At 30.5% G+C, this 22,486-nt stretch overlaps 3 protein-coding genes across 3 annotated transcripts; all 3 read left to right on the top strand.

Moving 5' to 3' along the window:
- The first annotated feature begins 4,153 nt into the window (after nucleotides 1–4,153).
- LOC123224214 (cyclin-U2-1-like) lies at nucleotides 4,154–5,210 on the top strand. Its single transcript, XM_044647817.1, has 2 exons — nucleotides 4,154–4,745; nucleotides 4,826–5,210. Exons 1-2 carry the CDS (start codon nucleotides 4,189–4,191, stop codon nucleotides 5,088–5,090), a joined length of 822 nt encoding a protein of 273 aa, XP_044503752.1. The 5' UTR covers nucleotides 4,154–4,188; the 3' UTR covers nucleotides 5,091–5,210.
- A 5,739-nt stretch (nucleotides 5,211–10,949) lies between these two features.
- LOC123224354 (zinc finger protein ZAT1-like) lies at nucleotides 10,950–12,756 on the top strand. Its single transcript, XM_044647992.1, has one exon. The coding sequence runs from the start codon at nucleotides 11,276–11,278 to the stop codon at nucleotides 12,614–12,616; it is 1,341 nt and encodes a 446-aa protein (XP_044503927.1). The 5' UTR covers nucleotides 10,950–11,275; the 3' UTR covers nucleotides 12,617–12,756.
- Nucleotides 12,757–18,563: 5,807 nt separating this feature from the next.
- LOC123223081 (zinc finger protein ZAT4-like) lies at nucleotides 18,564–20,645 on the top strand. Its single transcript, XM_044646148.1, has 2 exons — nucleotides 18,564–19,797; nucleotides 20,224–20,645. Exon 1 carries the CDS (start codon nucleotides 18,665–18,667, stop codon nucleotides 19,772–19,774), a length of 1,110 nt encoding a protein of 369 aa, XP_044502083.1. The 5' UTR covers nucleotides 18,564–18,664; the 3' UTR covers nucleotides 19,775–19,797; nucleotides 20,224–20,645.
- Nucleotides 20,646–22,486: the final 1,841 nt, after the last annotated feature.

A 22,486-nucleotide genomic window follows, 5' to 3' on the forward strand; every position in this document is an offset into this window, starting at 1 on the left:
AATTATTTTTAATCTCAAGCTAGATTTTTTCTATTCAATTCTATCTCAAATTGATCATTATGTAAGTTTAATTTAGATTGAATTTAATTCTACCTAAATCTCAACTTTCTTAAATGCAAAAAAATAAGTCTTTTACATAGTATTAGACATATAAATTAATCTAACTGGATTGACCCTTAATATGATTTAAATTAAATTTGGTTAAATCACATTTGGAAATGTATAGATCAAAAGCTAAAATAATAATTATATTATTATAATCTTATTAGCATATGATATAAATCATACCTTTTTAAATGTTATTCGATGATTTAGTGTAAACCAATTTTTTTTTTTTCAATTCAGGAAACAAATATTACTTTTATAATTTAAAAATTCAAAGAGGAAATTGATCTGTATCACTACAATTGTAATATGACTCTACTGTACTGTATTACTACAATTGTAAACATTTGTATAACTCCTTTTTTAGAGAAAGGGTCCCCTCCCTCCCTCCCTCCCTTCCCTTACATACTTTACAACTAGCTGCCGTAACATCAATCTACATTTGTTCCCCAAGCTGTACATTGATTGAATTGATTTGAGGATAGAGGAGAGCCCAGTCCATGATTGGAGTGGAAAGCAAACGCTTGGATGCTAAGATCACCACATGCTTTTTGTTCGAAATCTCCGTTCTCATTTGCCGGCAATCAAATTTTATCCCCTTTTATCTCTTGCTGCATGAAATCTCTATTATCATTACAAGTATCTAATAAGAAATTTACGGCAATATTGAATGAACCAAGGCTAAGGATAATTTCAATTCGAGTTTGATTATCAACTTAATTCCACCAAACTTGAAATAAGCTCGGCTTAGGTGAGTTTGACTTCGAATAAAAGGATTTTATATTATTAAATTTGAGCTTAAGTTTAGAGATGTTTGTCTTATTAAATTTGTAAACTTGATTCAAATTAGTTAAAATAATATTTTTTTTAATATGTATTAAAATGATGTTGTTTAATCGATTTTAAATTGACTATAGTTGTGAATAATATAACCAAACTCGAACTCTATTCCTCAAAATTGAGTCAAACTCGAACTAGATTAATAAAAACCTATCAAATTTAAACCTTCAAATTAAGCCAAATTTAAGTTGGTTAAAACTCAAACTTGATTCGATTTAAATTCCTTTCTGACCAAAGAAATGGAGAAAGATTGATAAAAGAAAAGTAGAAAAGGTTAAATTTATGACCAACTTGATCCGAACACTTTTTCGTTGATCCAAATAAGAGTTTTATGTAATCATTCAAAACTAGTGTCTTTATCGATGTTGATAGGTAGAGTTAGATTCGATTATGGGTAAATCTTAGTAAGATTTAATTCGAAATTGATGAATTAAAATTTTAATTTAGTTTGAAGTTAATTTAATTTAAAACATCTCAAACTCTTGAATTTTTTACCGGCTCAAATTAAACTTACTCTATCTGAATGACTCAAACAGTGTCCAATTCTATTGAAATGTATCAAACAATCGCCACATTTCTTTCTTTTTTTTTCCGATTTATATGATATTTAATAGGATAATATGAACCGACGAATTGACTAATTTCTGCAAGGGACCAGAAAAAAAAATTGCATAAAAAAAAAAAGTTTTATAATAGAAAAAATATTTCAAACTAATTAAATCTTACAAGTGGTTGTACTGTACCTAAGGTGAACCCATGTTCAGCTGCTCGGCAACAATATGCCGGAGAAGCCCAAGATAGATGAACGGCCGTCCAGGTTAGGCTGATTGGGCTGGACCATGTTTAGACTGTTGAGTAGCTGAACCTATATAATGGGCCTCCAAAATTATCTCTCTTACCCAGCATCATTCGTTGCAAAGGTGAATACAACTCAAACTAAATTCTAATCAGGTCAATCTCAAATTTGGTTCATATATAAAAGAATTAGTTTAAGATTGAGTTTAGTTTATTCATACCATCAAAGAAGAAAAAAATATCATTAAACAAAAAGAAGACTTATTGAATAAAAATAAGAAGTAGAATAATTGTTGATTAACTAGTTTTTTAGTTTAGTGGTGTAGATGTAACAAAAGCATTTAAGCTAAGTTGAAAATCAACTCAAGCTCGAATGACTTGGATTAAATCTACCACTTATTAGTTAACCATATGAATATTAAATTAAAGTGTTGGTTCTCAATCAAATCTACCTCAAATTTTTTCTCTCTTAAACATAACCTTTGTAAAGGTGGACTTAAGGCAATTCAAACCCAAACAAGGGTCAACCAAAACTTTTTGAAAACAAAATGACCAATTTAAGATTAAACTCGATTCGGTTAAGTTCCAAAAAAGAAGTTGTCATCATTGAATAAGAGAAAAAAACATTGACCAATCGGTTGTCAATGCGATTATATCAATGGGAGAAAATAATCTACTCCAAATCAAACATTAATTTAAGTTGGAGTTCGAATCTACCCATTATTAGTTGGGCAGATGGATATTGAATTTTCCTTATAAATGTGCTCTGCTCCTTTTGTTGGCATTTCAATGAGGGCACTCGACTCAGTAATTTAGGAATACTAATAAGATTTCACTTGATATCTTGCTAACTATAATGGTGACAAACTTTTAATTATATAAAAAGCCCACTGAACGACTTTTATTCGAGTTCAACAAACAAAAGTAGTACCAAGAGAATAAGAGAGTTTATTGAAAATCAACACGATAAGTAAGGAAAATTAAAAACCAATATTTGTGAATAGATCAACCGAATTTGATCTAATTTGTTTGAGTTTAAATTCAAGATCGAGCCACTGTGACATCACTTTCACCTTCTTTCCATTTATCTCTCGTCTAGTGCCACCGAATTGGTGCTCAATTTCTTCCTTCAATTCAACAAATTAGTAGAAGTAGAAGTCATGTCATCGTTAACCGTCGAAGGAGAGGTTGATGATGACCTAAAATTTGTGGATGAATCTAAGACGAACAAAGCCATAAGTCATCTCTTTCACATTGTTTCAATCGACGAGAGCTCTATGTTCAACTTTCATCAATCATCCATTGATTCGAGAGTGAGAGGGCACCAATGAAATGAAAAACAATGTTGAAAAATGAGGTGCAATCGAAGAAGAAAAGGGAAAGTGAAGGTTTTAAAGTGCAGGGTGGCGGTTGTAAGAGTAAAGAATATGGGAGGATTAGCGTAAGGTTTCCAAAGTATTAAATATGAAACCCTAAAAATGAGGGGCAAATGTGAATTTTGTAAACCTTAAAAAAAAATTTATAACTAAATTGAGTAAATTGTTACTTTTTTAAATTAAGATAAGAAAAGAGATAATTTTTATATTTTTTAAATAAATTTTCTAAATAAAAATTTTATCTTTCACAATAACAATTAAAATTAATAAACAAATGAGTATTTAGATTTTTAAAAATATAAATTATCACAAAGGCTTAGCTGTTTTGTTTGTACTTTCTCTTTACACACAGGAAGCACTCTAATCTTATCATTCGATTTCATTTTTGCTTCCACTAGCCTTCCTTTAGCCCCAAACCGGCGTCGCTTCCTTCTATAATTAATCATCACAGCTATTTATCTCGACAAGTGTTTTGTCAATAAAATATTATACGACAAACATTACGTGCAAACTGTGGAATACAGGCATGTTGATAGGGTAATTTTAAGGTAAGTGTTAATCATAATAAATAATTAGAACATTTAATCAGATATTATTGATGTAATTGAGTTGAGTTTCTTGTGAGTTACTAGTGATTAATTTGTGTTGAGTTAGGTTCAATTTGATAATTATCAAATTAAGCTTAAATTCGAGTGATTCAAGTTTGATTCTAAAATCGAATTTGAACTACTTAATACTAAATCAATTAAACTAATTTCTTAAATATAATATAAATAAATTATTTTTTTATAATTGAATATCCTATTTATATTTATTAAGTGAATAAATTTTAGATATAATAATCAAATCTATCATATCAAATAAATCAATTAAAGTTTTATATGATATTAAATAAATTAAAGTTTCATAAATATAAAAAAAAATTTAAACTCAAATTTTTACTTCAAAAATTTTAATATTTTCCTAATTTTATTAACTTTTAGAGATACAAATTATCCATATTTTGGGCTCAAGTAAAAAAACTTCGTAACTTGGCAACTTCGCGAACCCAAACTTTGTTTTCATCCCCATTATGCCCCAAACCGACGCTACTCCGCTAAGAATCGATTCAATTTCATCTCTAACCTACATCCTTACTATAAAATCCTTGTCAAAACCTTCGTTGTCCTCAACTGAAAAACCCAACCCCCCATTTTTCTCTCTTCAGTCGCTTTCACTACTAATGGCTTCATCTGCTCTTACGATTTCTCCAAGAAAGCTCCGATCAGATGTTTACTCGTATTCTTATCAGAATGATTCAAACACTCCATTGGTAATATCAGTTCTTGCCTCTCTAATTGAGAGGAATATGGCCAGGAATGAAAGAATTGCGAAAAACTGTACGTGGGCATTGTCGAAAGACATGAGAACTCGAGTTTTTGATTGCCATGAGATACCAGACATGGCAACTCAATCTTATCTCGAGAGAATCTTCAGATACACTCGCGCCGGACCATCAATTTACCTTGTTGCTTATATTTATATCGATCGCTTTTGTCAGGCCAATCCAGGATTTCGAATCAATGCCAGAAATGTACATAGACTTCTCATCACAACGATCATGGTGGCTTCTAAATATGTAGAGGACATGTAAGCCAGAAATGTAGCCTTTTTTCTACAATTTTCTGATGCAGCTTTTAATTTTGTTCCTTTTTACCCCTTATGAACAGGAATTACAGAAACTCATACTTTGCTCGAGTTGGGGGAATTGCAACAAATGAGTTGAACAAATTGGAGCTCGACTTTCTGTTCTTGATGGGTTTCAAATTGCATGTGAATGTGAGCGTTTTTGAGAGCTATTGTTGTCATTTGGAAAGAGAAGTGAGCATTGGAGGAGGCTATCATATAGAGAGGACATTGCGGTGTGCTGGAGAAATCAAGTCAAGGCAAAATGAAGAAAAAAGATTCAGTCAAATCGCTCGTATTATGTTGTAAATAAATCAAGCAAGATTCAAAGTTTTACTCAGTGCTATTTTGTTTGCCATGGTGACAGAATTACTGATGTACAGATAAAATATATGTTATGGCTTCTTCAATTTGACTTTGGAACTGGAATTTCATGGCTGCTTTTGCTCTGTTATTGAGTCTAATTAAATTTGTATGAAATTTGACTTAAAAAGAAGAGCATTTGACCATGATTTTGACGGCAAAATTGAACTGCAGTGATCACCAATAAATAGAAACATCTCCATAGCAGTGTACTTGAGAAAGAAGATTGGGCAAGTTAAAGTTTGCACCAGCAATAAGTCCAGACACACAAAACTAACATTTGATCATTTTTATGGACGTCGCACCTGTAAGTTTGACGGAGAAATAGTAATATTTTCGATTAATAACCCTACAAGTTGTAGCAGGGGAAGGCCTGCACTGCAGCGATTTACATTCTCAACTAAAATATAAGAGCCCACCAGTTTGGCATTCTTGTAAACTATAGCGAATCAGCATAGAGGCATGAAACTATGCAAAATTTGACCTTTTTAGATGTCAATTCGGCAGTTTATAAATATACCATTAAATAATATAAAAATATACACATAAGTTGCTTCAAGGAGAGGGCAACTTGCAGCAGAGGAAAGACAGAAAAAGAGCTATCGGATAAGGCAAATAGTTGACAGGAGAGGAATCTATAAGCTGCTTAGATCTGGGTTAAGCTTGAATAAACCTGGTTTAAGAGTGGTTTCAATCCAAAGTAGTATGTTTAAGTTTAATTCTAAAAAAACAAGATAATTTAATTTTAAATTTAATCTGAATATTTGACATATTTATGAAAACAATTTAAATTGAAGTCATTAAGTTTGGATCAAATCTGACCTTACCACAAACTAAAGATATGAAACAGTATGTCTTGAAAATTAATTCTACCTAATACAATTGGTTTCAACTATGGTTGTCTTATCAAATTGTGGAAGTGGGCTCTAACTCTCCATCCTGTGCCTCATCTAATCAAAATATCAATCACTTTCGGTTAATCAAGAACCATTGAGTCGATGATTAATATTTTCCACCTAAAATTTGGGAAAATAATATATTCAAATCCAACTTTTTCCAACACAATTCAAGCTAAATCGTGCTGGGAAAAATTTAATTTAATCAGAATTGCATCAAGCAAGGCAATCAGACAGTATTATATCTTTGTTTTTGGGTAACTAAACAAGAAAAAAACCCCGAATGTAATGATGGATCCAGATATATCAACAGTTTTATCTTAATAAATAGCTTTTTTTTTAAATTAATCATGAAGATGCTGTAGTCGGTGAGACGCTTTTAGTCCTTTCTTACCCTCCTTTGATGATCTGATGTACGGACTCCTCATTTTATTTGATTAAATTGATGGGCTATCCTATACCCGAAACGATGATTCTGACCCGTCGATATAGTTGAACTTCGGAAGCAGTCATAATAGCCGTCCACACAACTGATACATTATTGAAGTACCCAGGAGTCCAGGACGAATAAATAAAATCAGTAGCAAAACGACAAAGATAACATTAGAAAAAAAGTACAAACCGTAGAAGATGGGCGGTGGTAGGGCTGGATTCCATAAGTGCCGGGGACTAGAGCTGGCAAATGGGTTTGGGTGGGTTGGTGGGTGGGCCATGTGCGAATTGGATAAAAATGGGTACCTATAAAGGTGGTGTGGGTCAAAACAGAATGATATATTAGGATGATAATCTTTAAAACTTATATTTGATCTGCGGTGATCAAATAATATTAATTCTTTCTATTTTTTATTAATTTAATTTATTTATTTCATAATTTTTAATATTTTTTTCTTTAAAGATATAAGTATTATATCAAAAACAAAAATTTATCAAAATTTAAAAAAAGTTTTTTCTATAGATTTGATTTAAAAAATGTTAGCATTAAATATATAATAAATATTTATAATAAAGTATTTAATGATTATATTCTTTAAATTTGTTTTGAACACAATAACATTTTTAATTTTAAAATAGATTTAAGTTTATTTTATATCAAAAAAGAGAAAATATATAAAATTTATGTCAGATATACTATAAATTTGATATTAAAGAAAAAGAATAAGATGAATAAGAAAAAAATAACGGTAACTTACGGGTGCTGTGACTTGTAAAATTTGTAAAAATTACTTTTTCAGGGGCATTTGATTCGTGCATTTAAAAATTACTTTGGTATTTTTTTTCTATAACTAATTGTTAGATTACTTTGATAATTTAAATTATTTTGATAATATATTTTTTCTTCTTCTAATATTAATGATATAGTAAATAATACAAGAGATAATCATATTATATCTTTTATCTTTTATATTAAAATATTATTTAAAAATTTTTATTTTATTATAATAATACCATTATTTATTAATTATTTTTTCAATAATTATATCTAAAAATATTTAAATATCTTAATATTATGAGAAATATATTTTTATGATAATATTAATTTTTTAAGTAATAACGTTCTTTGAACCAAAGACAACCTTAAAATTATAAAACATACGTTAACTTGGGAGTTTAGATTAGATCAATGGGTTTTGCTTATGAGGTTTAACAATTTCTAAATAAGGGTATTTTCAATGTGTAAAATCCGATTTTGCTATATTGTTAGAGAATTTTCAAAATATAATTTTTGTTTGTTGTGCTATCTCCATTGATCCTATTTCTTTTTGTATTATTTGTTCTAGTAAAATGTAATAAAACATGTTTTTTTAATTCTAAATCCCAATTTTGAATTTAAGTAATGTAACTATTGATATAAACAAAACTTTACTAATAATGATATTTTGTGAAGAGATATGTTTTCTACCAAAAAAAATGTGAAGATGGAATTAAACTGAGAAAATTTTGAATAAAAAATCAACTTAAATAATGTGTTCGATTTGAATCTAGAACATAGAAAACACGAAAACGTATCAAAGGGTGTTTTTTCATGTTTTTGAAATGTTCCGATTTTCAAAACAGTTTAAAACCGATATGAAATATTTCTATATTATTTTAGTTATTTAAAAAAAAAAAGGAAACGCATTTATAGTTTAGAATTATATTCTCAATTTTTTTTAGTAACCTAACATTCTCTTCATCCCAAATGTATATTTTAATATCTTTTTCATCTTTAATTTAGACGTGTTGTCTTAACTATGGATTTGGTAAGTTATTATTCAATCTTAATATTCTTTTTCAATCTTCAATCTAGCATTTCAATACTCAAATTTGTGTGTAATGATAAAAGATTACGTGCGAATACTTAAAAGAAAAAATTCAGGCATTGCGGGTTTTCTTTTAAAATAATGAGAGTGTTTTTGGGTGTTTGAATGGCAAGACTCTTGGAGTGAAACTGTTGGTTCTGCTATGAGTCATATGGTTTTGCCTTTTTATTCTTTATGGCAAAAGCCAAAGATGAACTTAGCAATGTTGTGTTGTTTGTTGATTATCTAGCATTTGTTTTCATTTAAGTTCATAGTTAACTGTAGGATTATCTGTGGTGTCTTCTTAGGACATGTATTAAATATTGCAGCATTGTGAGCGTTAAAAAGTCTGGATTTTTACAATTTCTTTATTAAATGCTATGTACTTTTTTGCCTTGTAAAGTTAGGATGATTGAGGATGTGGTAAATTGGCTCTTTGATTGATACAAGTGCCCCCCTATTATATGTGATAATATTAATGCCCAATTACCCATGTAAAATTGATATTTATAGAAAAATCTTATATTTTTAATATTTATGTATTTTTTAATATTTTTGTTTTCTATATTTTTGAGAAAATACATTTTGTGTTTTTCGTTTCAATATTTTAATGTTTTCATGCTACAAATTCTAAAACTTAAAGTTTATCTTTCCTCATTTAGTGAATAATATTGTTAAAAAGGAAAAAAAATATATTTGAATTTAAAAAAAATTATGAAAGGAAAAAAAAAAGAATCATCGGTAAGATGAACTCCGATGTAACCATACCAATAGAACAAGAGGGTTCGAGCTGAAGTGATCCTAGCAAAGATTCTCGTTTGAGCAACCATATTGGATCTATCAATGTGATTCAATGTTGACTTTAGCCGAAAAAATGATCATAATTTGGTGCAACGGCAACAAGTTCAGTGCTGGGCAGAGGTGGTTACAAAAATACTGGGTCCATAAGCTTTCTGCGCCTCCACAGAAAGCCTAGTTCCGCCTGCAAAATGATTCTTTTGGGCCATTTGGAAGTAAAGTCAAACTCATCGAGTTGATGGTGAAGACACTGGACCAAAACAAAAGCTTGTCAGTGATTTATTTTTGGGCTCGACCTGTAATTGAATTGAGTTGATCGAATTGGGTTACGGCTGAATCTTCAGATCAATCCGATCATTCCGTCGAGCATGAAAAAGACCAAGTTGTTTTGTAAAAATTTTGTAATATTTGGGACTTAGAATTGAAACTTTGGCAAGTGAAAAATTTTACAGTTTACAGGATACAATCGAGTAAGGAATATACATCAGAAAATTTTATTTGGTTGAGTATTATTCTAATACTTATTTAATTTATTACTCATCCAACTATAGATTAAATCAATCATCATCCAAACCAATCTTTTAATCAAGTTAATATCAAATCCAGATTCAAAAAAGGATGAGAAAATGCTGAAGATTTAAAGATGAACGATGTCTTTGTTTATGATTAGATCTTGAAATTGTAATTAAGCGACGGTAATCACAATGTGAAAGGTGTCCAATTAAAATATGAACAGTCCTAACATTTCTTTCATTCTTCTGTTGCCGCTTTAATTTGAAAGTTAGCCATAGAAGAATAGAGTGGGGTGCTATTATTATGGATGGATTTCAGATGAGCTAACTCAGCGTCTAATTTATGTTTGGTTTGAATGTGTCAAATTCGAATTAAAAATTTAATTTTATAGTTTAATTCAAATTTAATTTGTTTATCTCTTTAATAATATTATTTATCTTTCGATGATTGATATTACAATTCATCTAACTGATAATCTCTCAGTGATATTGTATATTAATCTGAACAAATTCAAATTTGGATATTAACATTCAAACAAAATTCAAATTAACCTTTTTGAATTTGGTTCAAATCTAACTCTAGAATTGCTTTTCAAATGTGGTTCCTTCTAAGCATGCTTGTTTACTTGATCATTTTTCTCAGTGCAAAAGTAGTGAGTTGCTAGGTACAGTTGCTCTCGAATCTCCTTTGCTTTGAATCAAAGCAAAAAAGAAATAATTGATTGATTTGAGACTAAACCCACTACATTGATGGAAACAAGTATTCGTTAGTTCAGTCTATTGGATTATTCTCGAGTGGATACCTATTAGGATTGCTTTAGGTTTAGACTGAATTTAGACATAAAAAACTGAGATTTGAATTTGATTAAAAAATAATTTACTTATAAATTCAATTTGAATTAATTAAAACATAACTCGTTTATGTAAGTAAGTTTAATTCTTGAGTTTGATTTTGGGTTATTTGATACGAGATTGAATTAAATATATATTAATTTTAGATTTATGATTCCAACTTTTATATGTTTGATATTATCAAATAAATAAATAAATCGAGTTTTTGAATTGAAATTTTAATTTAAGGTTAACTCTTTTGAGAAAAGAAAGATGATAATGATAAAAATATCAAACACACGAGATTATTTTAATAAAATATGGATGGGAAAAAAAAGAAAAAGATGAAAAAATGTGTGGAAAAGCATATAGAAGCCAACCGACAGAGAAGGAAAAGCATTGGGATAATTTTCTTGGCTTAGAATTGAAGCGATATGAATAGGTATGTATGGAAGTTTTCTTTTTCCTTATTTTGTTTTTCGCAGACAACTCACTCACTGAGTTGAACTCTAATTACCCTCACACACTAACTGTTTGTACGGACAACCGTTGGTATAAGTTTGACCGGCGGCGCCACCGCACCACAAACGCAAAATCACCGTTGTAGAAAAAGTCTCAAAAGCCTTCTGCAATCCTATCCCTCCAAGTGCTATTTACACTCCCTAGACATTACTCTTCTTCTCTCTCATCCACAAAAATTATACTGAAAACTAGGACTAGTAATCCTTCTTCCACCATACAACCTGACAACAAAGTTCACTACAAGAACAATCGAACACCTCCCCTTCCATTTCCAACCTCAACCCATTTCATTTATGGCTTTGATTCTGGATCAGCATTCAAACTATAAGCATTATTGTAAATTTTGCAGGAAGGGATTTGGTTGTGGAAGAGCGCTTGGTGGGCACATGAGGGCGCATGGGATAGGAGATCATGAGAGTGATGGTATTGACGATGAAGATCAGTCTAGCGATTGGGAGGATAAACTTGGAGGCAATAACAATAAGCGTATGTATGCATTAAGAGCTAACCCGAATAGTTTAAAGAGCTGTCGGATTTGTGAAAACTGCGGGAAAGATTTTTTTTCTTGGAAATCTTTTCGTGGACATGGTAAATGTAGCTCTGAGGATGCCGAGTCTCTTGTTTCTTCACCAGGAACAGACGGTGATTGGTCCAAAAGAAAAAGATCTTTGAAAGCTGAAGTTGGTAATTTTAACTCGACTTGCCCGTCCAGTGAAGAAGAAGATCTCGCTAATTGTCTTATGATGTTGTCTCATGCAACTGTTGAGCCTGAGGAGTCTTGTGCTTCGGCAAGTAAAGATGAGGAACGAAGAAATACAATGAATTTTATTGCCATGGATAAGGCCAAAGGGGTCACCATTGCCAAAGGCATGTTTGAGTGCAAAGCCTGCAGGAAAGTGTTCAATTCTCATCAAGCATTGGGCGGACATAGAGCAAGTCACAGGAAAGTTAAAGGGTGTTTCGCAGCCAGGCTCGATCATGTTGATCAAGATAGTCTAGCTGATGAAGATCATGATGTGATCACAACACACGAAGAGTTTTTTCCTACTAAATCAACGTCAAATTTTCATTTTGACAATGGCACACATACTCCATCGCCTTCTTCATCAAAGAGAAAATCAAAACTTCATGTATGCTCAATTTGTCATCGGGTTTTTCCCTCAGGACAGGCCCTGGGTGGCCATAAAAGGTGTCACTGGATTACTTCAAATTCACATAATTTTCATCACGATACCATGAGGCAAATTCAGCAGCATAGACAAAAATTTATCGACAATTCTGACCCACTTGATCTTAAGCTTGATCTTAATCTTCCTGCTCCGGTTGATGACCATGATGTAGCAGCAAGAAAGTCGCGTGTAAAACCATCAAACTTTCAAGTGTCAACGGAGATTTACTCGCCGCCATGGCCAGGCAAAGAAAACAAGGAAGATAATCACGAGAGCCATCTAGTCAACAGTGACCATAACAAAAATAATTGTAACAGTTCAATGCAGAACGTGGATGATGAAGCTGACAGTAAAGTGAAGTTAGCAAAGCTAAGTGAACTACAGGATATGAACATGAGTGGAGGTTCGTCTCCATGGCTGCAAGTAGGGATTGGTTCAACTACTAATATGGAAGCTGACGTATAAACAACATTAATTTTTTTTTTTCTAGTGATCTTAGTTGCCTTTACGACCCAATTTTCTTTTTCTTGATCTTTTGTATTAAAAAGGTGTAATTACAAAGTCAAAAGGGTATAAATATTAGAAGCGACGAAAATTTGTACCGTTATAATTACAAATCAATTTTTTTTTTGTATAAATTAAAAATCATTAAAGAACTATTATTTCAGCAGTTGACCTTCTTTTTTTTCTGAACATTCTAGCCATGCAATTTTTTTTGGGTAATATTTTATTATCAAAATAAAAAGATTATCGTAAAAATAAATTATTTAAAAAATTATTTGATATAAATGATTATTATATTTGATAAAATTTAATATGTATAAATAATTATTATATTTGATTAAAGGTAATAAAAAAATATTAGTAAATTATTTTACTTAAATGCTTTTGAATATAATTATTTTTATATTATTTGTTATATTAATTAAAAATAAATTTATTTTTGTCTCAAAAAATTAATAAATAATAATATAATTATAATAAAATCAAAATTATCTCGGTAATCTTTTAATATCTAAGGTGAAAATGGTAATAAGATTATCACTTGTATTACCTAACACATCACTATTAGTTATAAAAGATTATTATAATTTTTTTATTACTGACAAATTAAACAAGGTAATATAAGTAATAAAAAATAGATTACTAAAGTAATCTTTAAATTTCCGAAACGAAACAGCCTTTTAAGTATATTTGGTTAGGGAGCATTAAAGATTACTCTGGTAATCTATTTTTCATTATTTATATTTAGTTTATAAATAATAAAAGATTTCGGTAATGTTCTATTACCAATAGTGATATGACATGTAATATAAAGAGTAATATAATTATCACTTCCGTCTTAGGTATTAAAATATTATTAAGTTAAACTTTATTATATTATAATTATATTTTTATTTATTAATTTTTTAGGACAAAAATAATCTTATTTTTAATTAATATAATAAATAACATAAAAAATATTTTAGAATAATTATATATAAGAATATTTAAGTAAAATAATATACTAGTATTTTTTATTACCTCTAATCAAACACAATAATTATTTATATTTATCAAGTTTATCAAATTTTATCAAATATAATAATAATTTATATTCAATAATCCTCAAAATAATCTATCTTTAAAATAATTATTTAATTTTAATAATAAAACATTCTTCAAACCAATCGTCCATTTAATATAAGATTTGGAAAATTAGCTCAAGAATCTAAAGTCCGGCCCATTCACTACAATTGTAAAATCTTGTTTTTTAATTTGAAGTACACAAAGTTAATCCATAAATTTATATGTTATAAAATTTAAAGCAATAATTTAAATTTCATGCACTTAAATTAATTTTTTGAACCAGGCTCTAATCAACTCGTCGTGACACAAAGCTCGAGTTGAGCCAAGATCTTATCGGTTCAATTTTATTTTAAATACAAATATATCATGAAACATCTAGGTGTGCACTTAAGATTTATTTGTGAAGGTGTAAAATCAATATATAAATCTTTCTAACTTCAAGCTTGAGATTCACACCTTAACTGACAGATTGAATTTGAGTATTGTCATCGAATTTAATAGAAAAAAGATAAAACATCTTGATTAAGGGAAGGTTTATATATCATGGAAGAAAAAGAGAGAAGGTAATTCAAAAAGTTGCTGGGTGGGTGGCTTTCCGTCTTTGAAGATAAAATTATAATGCAGGAATTGAAAGAATCGCAGTGTCATCTTCATCTTCAACTTCAAGTCGAATCACGCATGCATGCTCTCCAAACTGCCTGCCATTACAAGTTTGACTTGGCGAAGCAAGTTGCCCACTTCTTCAATCAACAAACAAAATTTTATTGAACAAACACCATCTCTGCTGCCACTCCAATATAATAATAATATGCCCGTATATATAATATACGAAAAAAAGATTATTTGTACAAACAAACTATACAAAATTATATGATTAGTTATTTTTATCACTTCAAAATCATTTAATTAAATATATTCACCTTAATTTATACATATAATTTTGTATAATTTATTTGTAAATATAATATTACTTAAAATATATAGTTTAAAGAATTTTTTTGATGTGTCATGACATAATATATTTCGTGAGCACGATAATTTACATAAAATATAACCTGATACAATTCATGACCATGTTTGATTTGATGGAAGGTATTTATAATGTTATTATTTTGTAATTGTGACAATTTTTTTTTATGAGATATTTTATTTTACACAGTTTTAAAAATTTAATTGGGTTAAATAATAATTATATATTTAATTAAATATTTAAAATTAGATATACATAGTATTAATTGTTTTATCTCTTTGAATACAAATATTAATATGTTTGATTATTCACATAATTCTCCCATTACAAACCATGCAACCCCATAGAAAATTTTGAAATTTCTTGCTGTTTACTGATAAACTTCTTTAAAAGCAAAAACTTGTGCTTCTCCCAACTCTGCCCAACACCCAAATAAACCAAATCTCCTTCGGCTTATACGGGGGCATTTGACCCCTAGTCCCTAGCTTCCCACTTCCCACAACTCTTTGTTTTCAATGTAATAAATGTTGCCAACAACTACAATGCTATTCTTCTTTTAGAGGTGTATCTTCAAACTACCTAAATTAACGAGAAACCGTCAAAAGTTTCAAACCAACTAAGATTGTCTTCAGTGTTTTGATTCTAGTTAAGTTGTTTAAATTTGAATTTAAGCTTGGATCCAAATATTTAAATATGGGTTTCAGTTTGAATTTATCAATTTTCAGTTACTATTCGATTGCATGATCTTAATAATTGGTCACAGTGCATGCAGCAGCAACCGACCCCATGTTTTTGTAGGCATTCTCCTTGATCATGCACTCGTGGCTTTCGGAATTAACTGGTTCAATTCACATCATAAACGACAATTACGTTTCACGTAAATGGTTATGATTTTTTAATCTGATGAGTTGAGTGGATGGCTTTGATTTGATGTACGGTTGAATTCGGTGCAAAATGAATATTAGTTTAATCAGATGAATTAAGTTAGATTTAAAAATAAGTTAAATTTAAATTTGAATTAATTTTGATTAAATGTAAAATTAAATTATTTAATAATTAAGTTTAATTTTTAACTTATTAATTTCGAATTGTTATAAAATTGATTAGTTTAAATTCAAATTAAATTTTATCTCAATTTGATCCTAATCTAATCCACCCTTCTTAAAATACAGACTAAGATCCTAGAGCTCTTCAACTGGCATGGGGGATTAAGATTTGTCAATCTTACTGGACAATTAACGTCGGAGCCACAAACTCTGGTTCCAAGCTTTAGGATCAATCCCAAATCAAAAGTCCCAGAAATTGATTCTTAAACTACTACTTCATCAATAATTATACACTATAGGAGGACCTGGTGGGTAATTTACTAAACTTGAAATCAAATTGAAGGAGGAAAGTTATAATTAATAATTAAACTCGTTTCATGCATTAATAGAGTTTAAATTAGTTTAGATTAAATTTAAAGTTAAATAATTTTCTAATCAAGTTTAAACTCTATTTCATTAATCTCAAATTGATTTCAAATAAACTTATTTATATTTAAATTTATTTTAAATTAAATCTTATTCGAATTCAGCTCTGATCTGACTACCCTTCAACTGGTCTCTGTGATTAAGATTTATCAATGTCACTGAACAATTAACGTTGGAGCATTCCAAGCTTTAGTATCAATCCCAAATTAACGGCCTAAAAATTGATTCTTGAACTACTACTACTTCATCAATAATTGTCCACAATTGGAGACCCCAGCTGGTACTTTTACGCTTACTGTAGTAATATTCCAAATCCCAAGCCCACCCACGAATATGTAGAAGAATTCAATTGCTAAATTACCGACATTCAGATTTGTTTATTTGTTTTGCCACTTAGAGGGTAACGTTATCCCTGAATAAGAATTTGATTATCCCAATAGCCAACCATAAGTAAGCCCAAGCTTTAATAGGTTTACGTAAAAATAGATTTAAACCAAATTTATTTAAACTTAATTGTTAAATTGATTTGATTAAACTTAAAATTAGCCCTTTTAAACAAACACCAGCCTAGATTGTATTATATTTAAGCTCAAATATATCGAAAACGAAATATTATTTTATCAACCAGCATCATAATAGTATTGTTTTAACCGTCAATTATACGGTTCGGATTAATATTGTAACTGAATTCGACCGCAATTTGTTTGTTGAGTGTCATCATTTCACCTATCTTCCGATGTTCCAAAAAGAAAAGCAAATCATGCAATGATGTACTGCCAAGATCGCAATTGTACTTTGTTGCTGCTTATCGTGCTGCTAACTTGCTACCACTAGACAACTGAACTAATAATCAGATGAGCTCCATTTTACACGAACTTCATTGCCACTACTTGGTCAAAAGTTAATGGATTTATCATTATTATTATTATTGTTATTATTTTGATACGGTGATTACAGCGATATAAATTCATTTTTCTTTTCCTGAATTTCGGATATTATAAAGTTTAATCCGTAGATGAACTAAGGCAAATTTATTTAAGTTTAATCCAAATTTAAGATATTCAATTTGAATTTATTTAAATTATTGCATAATACAATTAAGACAAATTAGTTGAATTATTACACCAAAACTTTAGATCAAGTTTAATTCATTTGGGTTTAAGCAGATTTCACTCCAATCTATTCTTATTATATGAGGTTGTCATTTTGTCCTTGTCCAAAAATCATGTGACTAAAATTAGGATTGGTTGTGATCCAAACCAAACCCAGAAGCATTAAACGAAGATTAACAAATTGAAAATTGAATTTAATTAAAAAATAATTTATCTAAATATCCGATCAATGTGACTCTGACTTAAATTTAATATTTAAATTAATTCAAACTCGATTTATTTTATTCAAACTTAAATACAAGTTCGAATTAAATAGAACCCTAACTAAAATGTGGTTCCAAATGCAAGCTTATTGCCTAAACATTTTCATGAATTAATTCCAAGTTGGACTAAAATTTTATGCGCATCAGCTATGTGGTATAAAATATGGCGACATTAAAACCATGCCAAACTCGAAAACCCAAACAAATAATACCTAATCAGTACAATTTGAAATGATTTTTTTTTTTTTTAATCAGAGACTTTGAAAATTAAAAGCAAGGCGTGGAAATGGAAAAAGGCATAGATGGATTTTGCATGGATTAAAATGGAAGGCATATTCGGAAAGAAAAACGTGTACATGGGACTGAAGGACCGGACTGGCCGGGTCTTCGACTAACCCCTAACAGAACGGCATTTAATCCCCATACAAAACTCCCTTCACAAAGGGATATCAGTTTTTTCCCACCCTCCATTTCCCATCAGACATGTCAACCAAAGATCCAATTTTGAAGGCAATCAAAAATAAAAAAGCCTACTGGCCGGTCCAGCCAGCCACTGACAGTTGGCTTTATGATGATAAACTGCTTACGTGGAGCGTTTTTATTTGGTAAAACAAGCCCGTCAGGTTATATTCTGTCACAGCCAGTGTGCAACAACTTTAGTGGGGTCGTTTTCTATATATGGGGAACACTGTGTGGTTTCTTTTTTATTGTGCTTCGTCGTTACAACAACCACCAAGAGAGCCACCGGTTTATTCTGGTAACCTAGCTGTAATACCTAAAATACCCTTTGGCATTCTTATCATTTATGAAATAACTATCGACGACTAAGAGAGGGCAGATTAGGAAAGGTAAAATGAGAGATAATTACAAAAAGGGGCAAGACTCGCATGTTACATGTCGTTCCTTCTCCCTTCATGCATACGCTTTTATTACATTTATATTTATTGATTTTTTTCCGTTTTAAAGAAAATTAATTACCTTTTTTATCAAAAAAAAAAAAAAATTGGCATCTCTGTATATATGATCTCTTGGTGGAGGAATGCTTGTCACCTACTCCCATTGAAAGAGAAATCCAGAGCTCACAAGCTTTGTGAGAGAGAGAGAGAGAGAGAGAGAGAGAGGGAGAGATGGAGAAACATGCGTGTAAACTTTGCTTGAAGAGCTTCTCAAATGGAAGAGCTTTAGGTGGGCACATGAGGTCTCATATGTTGAATCTTCCGGTTCCTCCAAGACAACGTGAGGAAGAAGAAGAAGAACGGGCGAATCGAGTGAGTGATGATACCGAGTCAACTTCATCGTCAGACGAAGAAGAAGGAGGAGGAGGAGAATTAGAGAAGGGTGTGTTTCATGGTTTAAGGGAGAACCCGAAGAGAAGCATTCGTTTGGTAGATTCTGAGTTCTCCTTTGCTCTTGATGCAGGGTCTGTTGTTCTTCAAGATAGAGAAAGCGAGACTGAGTCGTCAAAGAACCCAACTCGTAGACGATCCAAGCGGACTCGGAAGTTGGATTATCAGTATCATCATCATGAACGACAACAAAGACAAGAACAAGAGATGGTAAATAGGTTTAAATTTAATAAACTGAGTAAGACCGAGTCATGGGCTGAGCCTGAACCTGTGAGTTCCATTTCTGACACAACTACAGAAGAAGATGTCGCTTTCTGTCTTATGATGCTTTCAAGAGACAAATGGAAGAGAAAAGAGCAACAACAACAACGACGACGACATGAAGTTCAAGAGGAGGAAGAAGAAGAAGAAGCAGAAAAGTCAATGGAGGAAACAGATGAATCTGATCAGTTCAAATCTTCAAAACAACGAAGTCGAGGAGGAAAGTACAAGTGTGATACATGTAAAAAGGTATTCAAATCTTATCAAGCTTTAGGTGGGCATCGAGCAAGTCACAAGAAGATTAAATTTTACTCTCCGACTCAAGAACCTGAGATAGACCAAGAAAATGCAGGTACTTCTACTTCTGTTCCAATGGTGGATAGAAAGATCCATGAATGTCCTGTTTGTTTCAGAGTTTTTTCATCTGGGCAAGCTCTTGGTGGGCATAAGAGGACTCATGTAACTGGTTTAGTAACAACAACAACTAGTACTCCTGCTAGAAGTTCCTCAAAATTAGGAGAAAATCTGATAGATCTTAATCTTCCTGCTCCAATTGATGACGATGATATCAACCAAATTGAGCTTTCCGCCGTTTCTGATGCTGAATTTGTGAACCACATCAAACGATGAAATGCTGCTTGTTCCATCTAAAGGTAAAAGAATTTTTAGCTTCTTTTTGTGTGTTTTTGGGATCTAAAATCATGCCTTTCGTTGCGGTCAACTGGGTTTCTTTTTTTTTTTTCCTAATATATAATTAGTTTCTTTATATTCTAAGACTGTTCGAAATCATCTAACTGTAACTCATCTCCAGCAAATTTTCTCTCATGGCTGTAACAACCGATTCAAGAGTATTTTTATTAATGGAGAAACCATGGATATTTACTTCCTTGATTGATTATTTGTGGATAAAGTGCCAAGCATATTTTTTTGTTCTGAAAACGTACCTTCCACCTGCCATTGTTACAATTCGTGAAGAAGAAACTCATTCTGCAGTGTACATCTACTACTGTTCCATATCTGTTTTCTTCTGTCTCTGTCTCTGTCTCTTCTCACACTGTTTCATACCACTTTACCTACAGATAAATCTGGCAGTAGAGATTAGGAGGTTCATACAGCATTAATTGATGACGGTTATGGCCTTCAAATTACACCCGATTCATATTCAAATTCAATAATACACTTCCATTTCTAGAATTCTTTCTTCTTATTTCTGTTCTTCTTCTTTTAATAAACTTTCGTACAAGTCTGAAGTGGATCGAGAAATTTCTTTCCGAAAATAAAAAGGGTGTCTCAGTTTAGTGGAAAATAACGTGTTTGGTTTGTCTTGGGTAAAAGGGATCTAACCATGTCAGGTTGAGTGCATCAAATATGGAAGTTTCAGTCATTTTCATTGAATTTGTAATAAATGAGTATATGAATAGCTATCTTTATGCCTCCTTTTGCCAGTTCTAATCGCAGTCGCAGCTCGATTATTGTCTAGCTGTTGAGTTTGAGTGGTTAAGTATGTATTAATCAAGTTTGAGCTTGCTAAAGTTAGCTGTAGTTTAGTTTATTAATGAACCGTTTAAAATTTAATATATTTTGCTTCCATTTTTAAAATATTGTTCCGGAAATTTAAATATATTATTCTCAAATGGCCAAATGACTTATTTCCATCAAGGTATAGTGGAAAACAAAAGTGATATCCTTTTAACTTTTGAAAATCTAAATGTGCATTTATTTATTACTTTTGCTTTTTATAATCGGGAGTAAAATTATTATTTAAAATTTTTTATTTAAATAAAGAAATTTTTTTTTCTCTTAATTTTAAAAACTAATTATTTTTCTATAGCTCAAACTTTGAAATATTACACATACACCTTAAAAACTTCATTCCATCTTTTTGGCAGTATCTCTCCTCCCTCTATGGTGGTTTTCCATAGCAAAAACCATTAAAAATTTGGTCAAAATGATCGGATTTTCTCGTATGGATCTATGTAAAAATCGCACAGATCTATACAATGTTTGTGCATTGGTGATGCATAGATTAGCCAAACAGCGTTGCACGGACAACGCCCATGTTTGTGCGACATCGTCCGATAGATCTGTGCGATTTTTGCATAGATCTATGGGCAAAAATCTGATCATTTGGATCAAATTTTTGATAGTTTTAGCGTTGGAAAACCACCAAGGAGGAAGAAGAGATGTTGCTGGAAAAGAATGCTGGAAAAAATGGTTATTGAAAAAATGAATGAAGTTTTTGGGGGGTAAATATAATGTTTCAAAGTTTGAAGGGGGGCGACTGTTTATTATAAAATATTAAACTCTAAAAATATATATAGTGGGGCGAAAGATTAATTTTTTAAAATTAAGTTAGGAAGAAAATGATTAGTTTTAAAACTAAATGAGAAAAAAAAAATTAATATTTGTTCGTTTAAATAAATTAAGAGGAAAATAATTAGTTTTTAAAACTAAGAGGTTAAAAAGAAATCAAATTTTTTTATTTAAATAACGATTTTTTCTTGACTACAATAATCAAAACTAATAGACGAGTGAATATTTAAATTTTAAAAATTAACTAGGGTTACTTTAAATTTTCGTTATACCTTGGATGAAAATAAGTCTTTGGGCCTTCTCAAATTTTAAATATGAGATTAATTTATAGATCAATAAATTATGAGATTTAATTGTAATTTTTTAAATTAAAGACATCAGGTTAGTTGAATTTGAGCTCAAATCTTGTACCTATTTAACCTAGTAGACTCAAATTCAAGTATTACTCAACACTAAATTATGTGTATCTCTGTTTACTAATGCATGATGTATTAGCAATAGATATTAAAAGTAAATTCAAATCGAATTAATTTAAGTTTGATTGTAAACTTAATTTGATTAAGTTCAAAACAAGTTTGATTTAAACGAGTTCAGATTTAAAGAATTATTGAACTCAAATTTAGAATTGTCGTCAAGCTTATAAATTAAAAAAATTAATTAATATATATTAAAATAGAGATACTTTTTGAATTATTTTGTTTTGATTATAATATTAAGTTAAATTTAATTCAAGTTTGATTTTACATTATAATAATCAAACTCAAATTCTTTCTTTTTTTTTTTTTGAGATTGATCTGAGTTCTAAGTTTGTTTTAAAAAAGCGCGTTAAACTCAATTTTTTCTTTCTTCTATGTGAAAGAGCTACAACTGATCCAAACCTAATCGGAATAGGATTATGCCCACTCTTAAATGCAACGGGCACCGACAAAAAAGAAAAAAAGATCAGTTGTAATAAAACGATGTCTGGTGATCTTTACTGGATGGAAGAAAAGGATGGCTAAACTGGTCATGGGAAGCTAGTTTAACAGG

The sequence above is a fragment of the Mangifera indica genome, chromosome 8 (genome assembly GCF_011075055.1).
Source record: "Mangifera indica cultivar Alphonso chromosome 8, CATAS_Mindica_2.1, whole genome shotgun sequence".
Lineage (NCBI taxonomy): Eukaryota > Viridiplantae > Streptophyta > Magnoliopsida > Sapindales > Anacardiaceae > Mangifera > Mangifera indica.

Excerpts from the sequence above, each read along its gene's own strand:
- LOC123224214 (XM_044647817.1), top strand. The coding sequence starts at position 4,189 with ATGCCCCAAACCGACGCTACTCCGCTAAGAATCGATTCAATTTCATCT. Across the intron at positions 4,746-4,825 it reads TCTAAATATGTAGAGGACAT|GAATTACAGAAACTCATACT; the intron begins GTAAGCCAGAAA and ends CCTTATGAACAG.
- LOC123224354 (XM_044647992.1), top strand. The coding sequence starts at position 11,276 with ATGGCTTTGATTCTGGATCAGCATTCAAACTATAAGCATTATTGTAAA.
- LOC123223081 (XM_044646148.1), top strand. The coding sequence starts at position 18,665 with ATGGAGAAACATGCGTGTAAACTTTGCTTGAAGAGCTTCTCAAATGGA.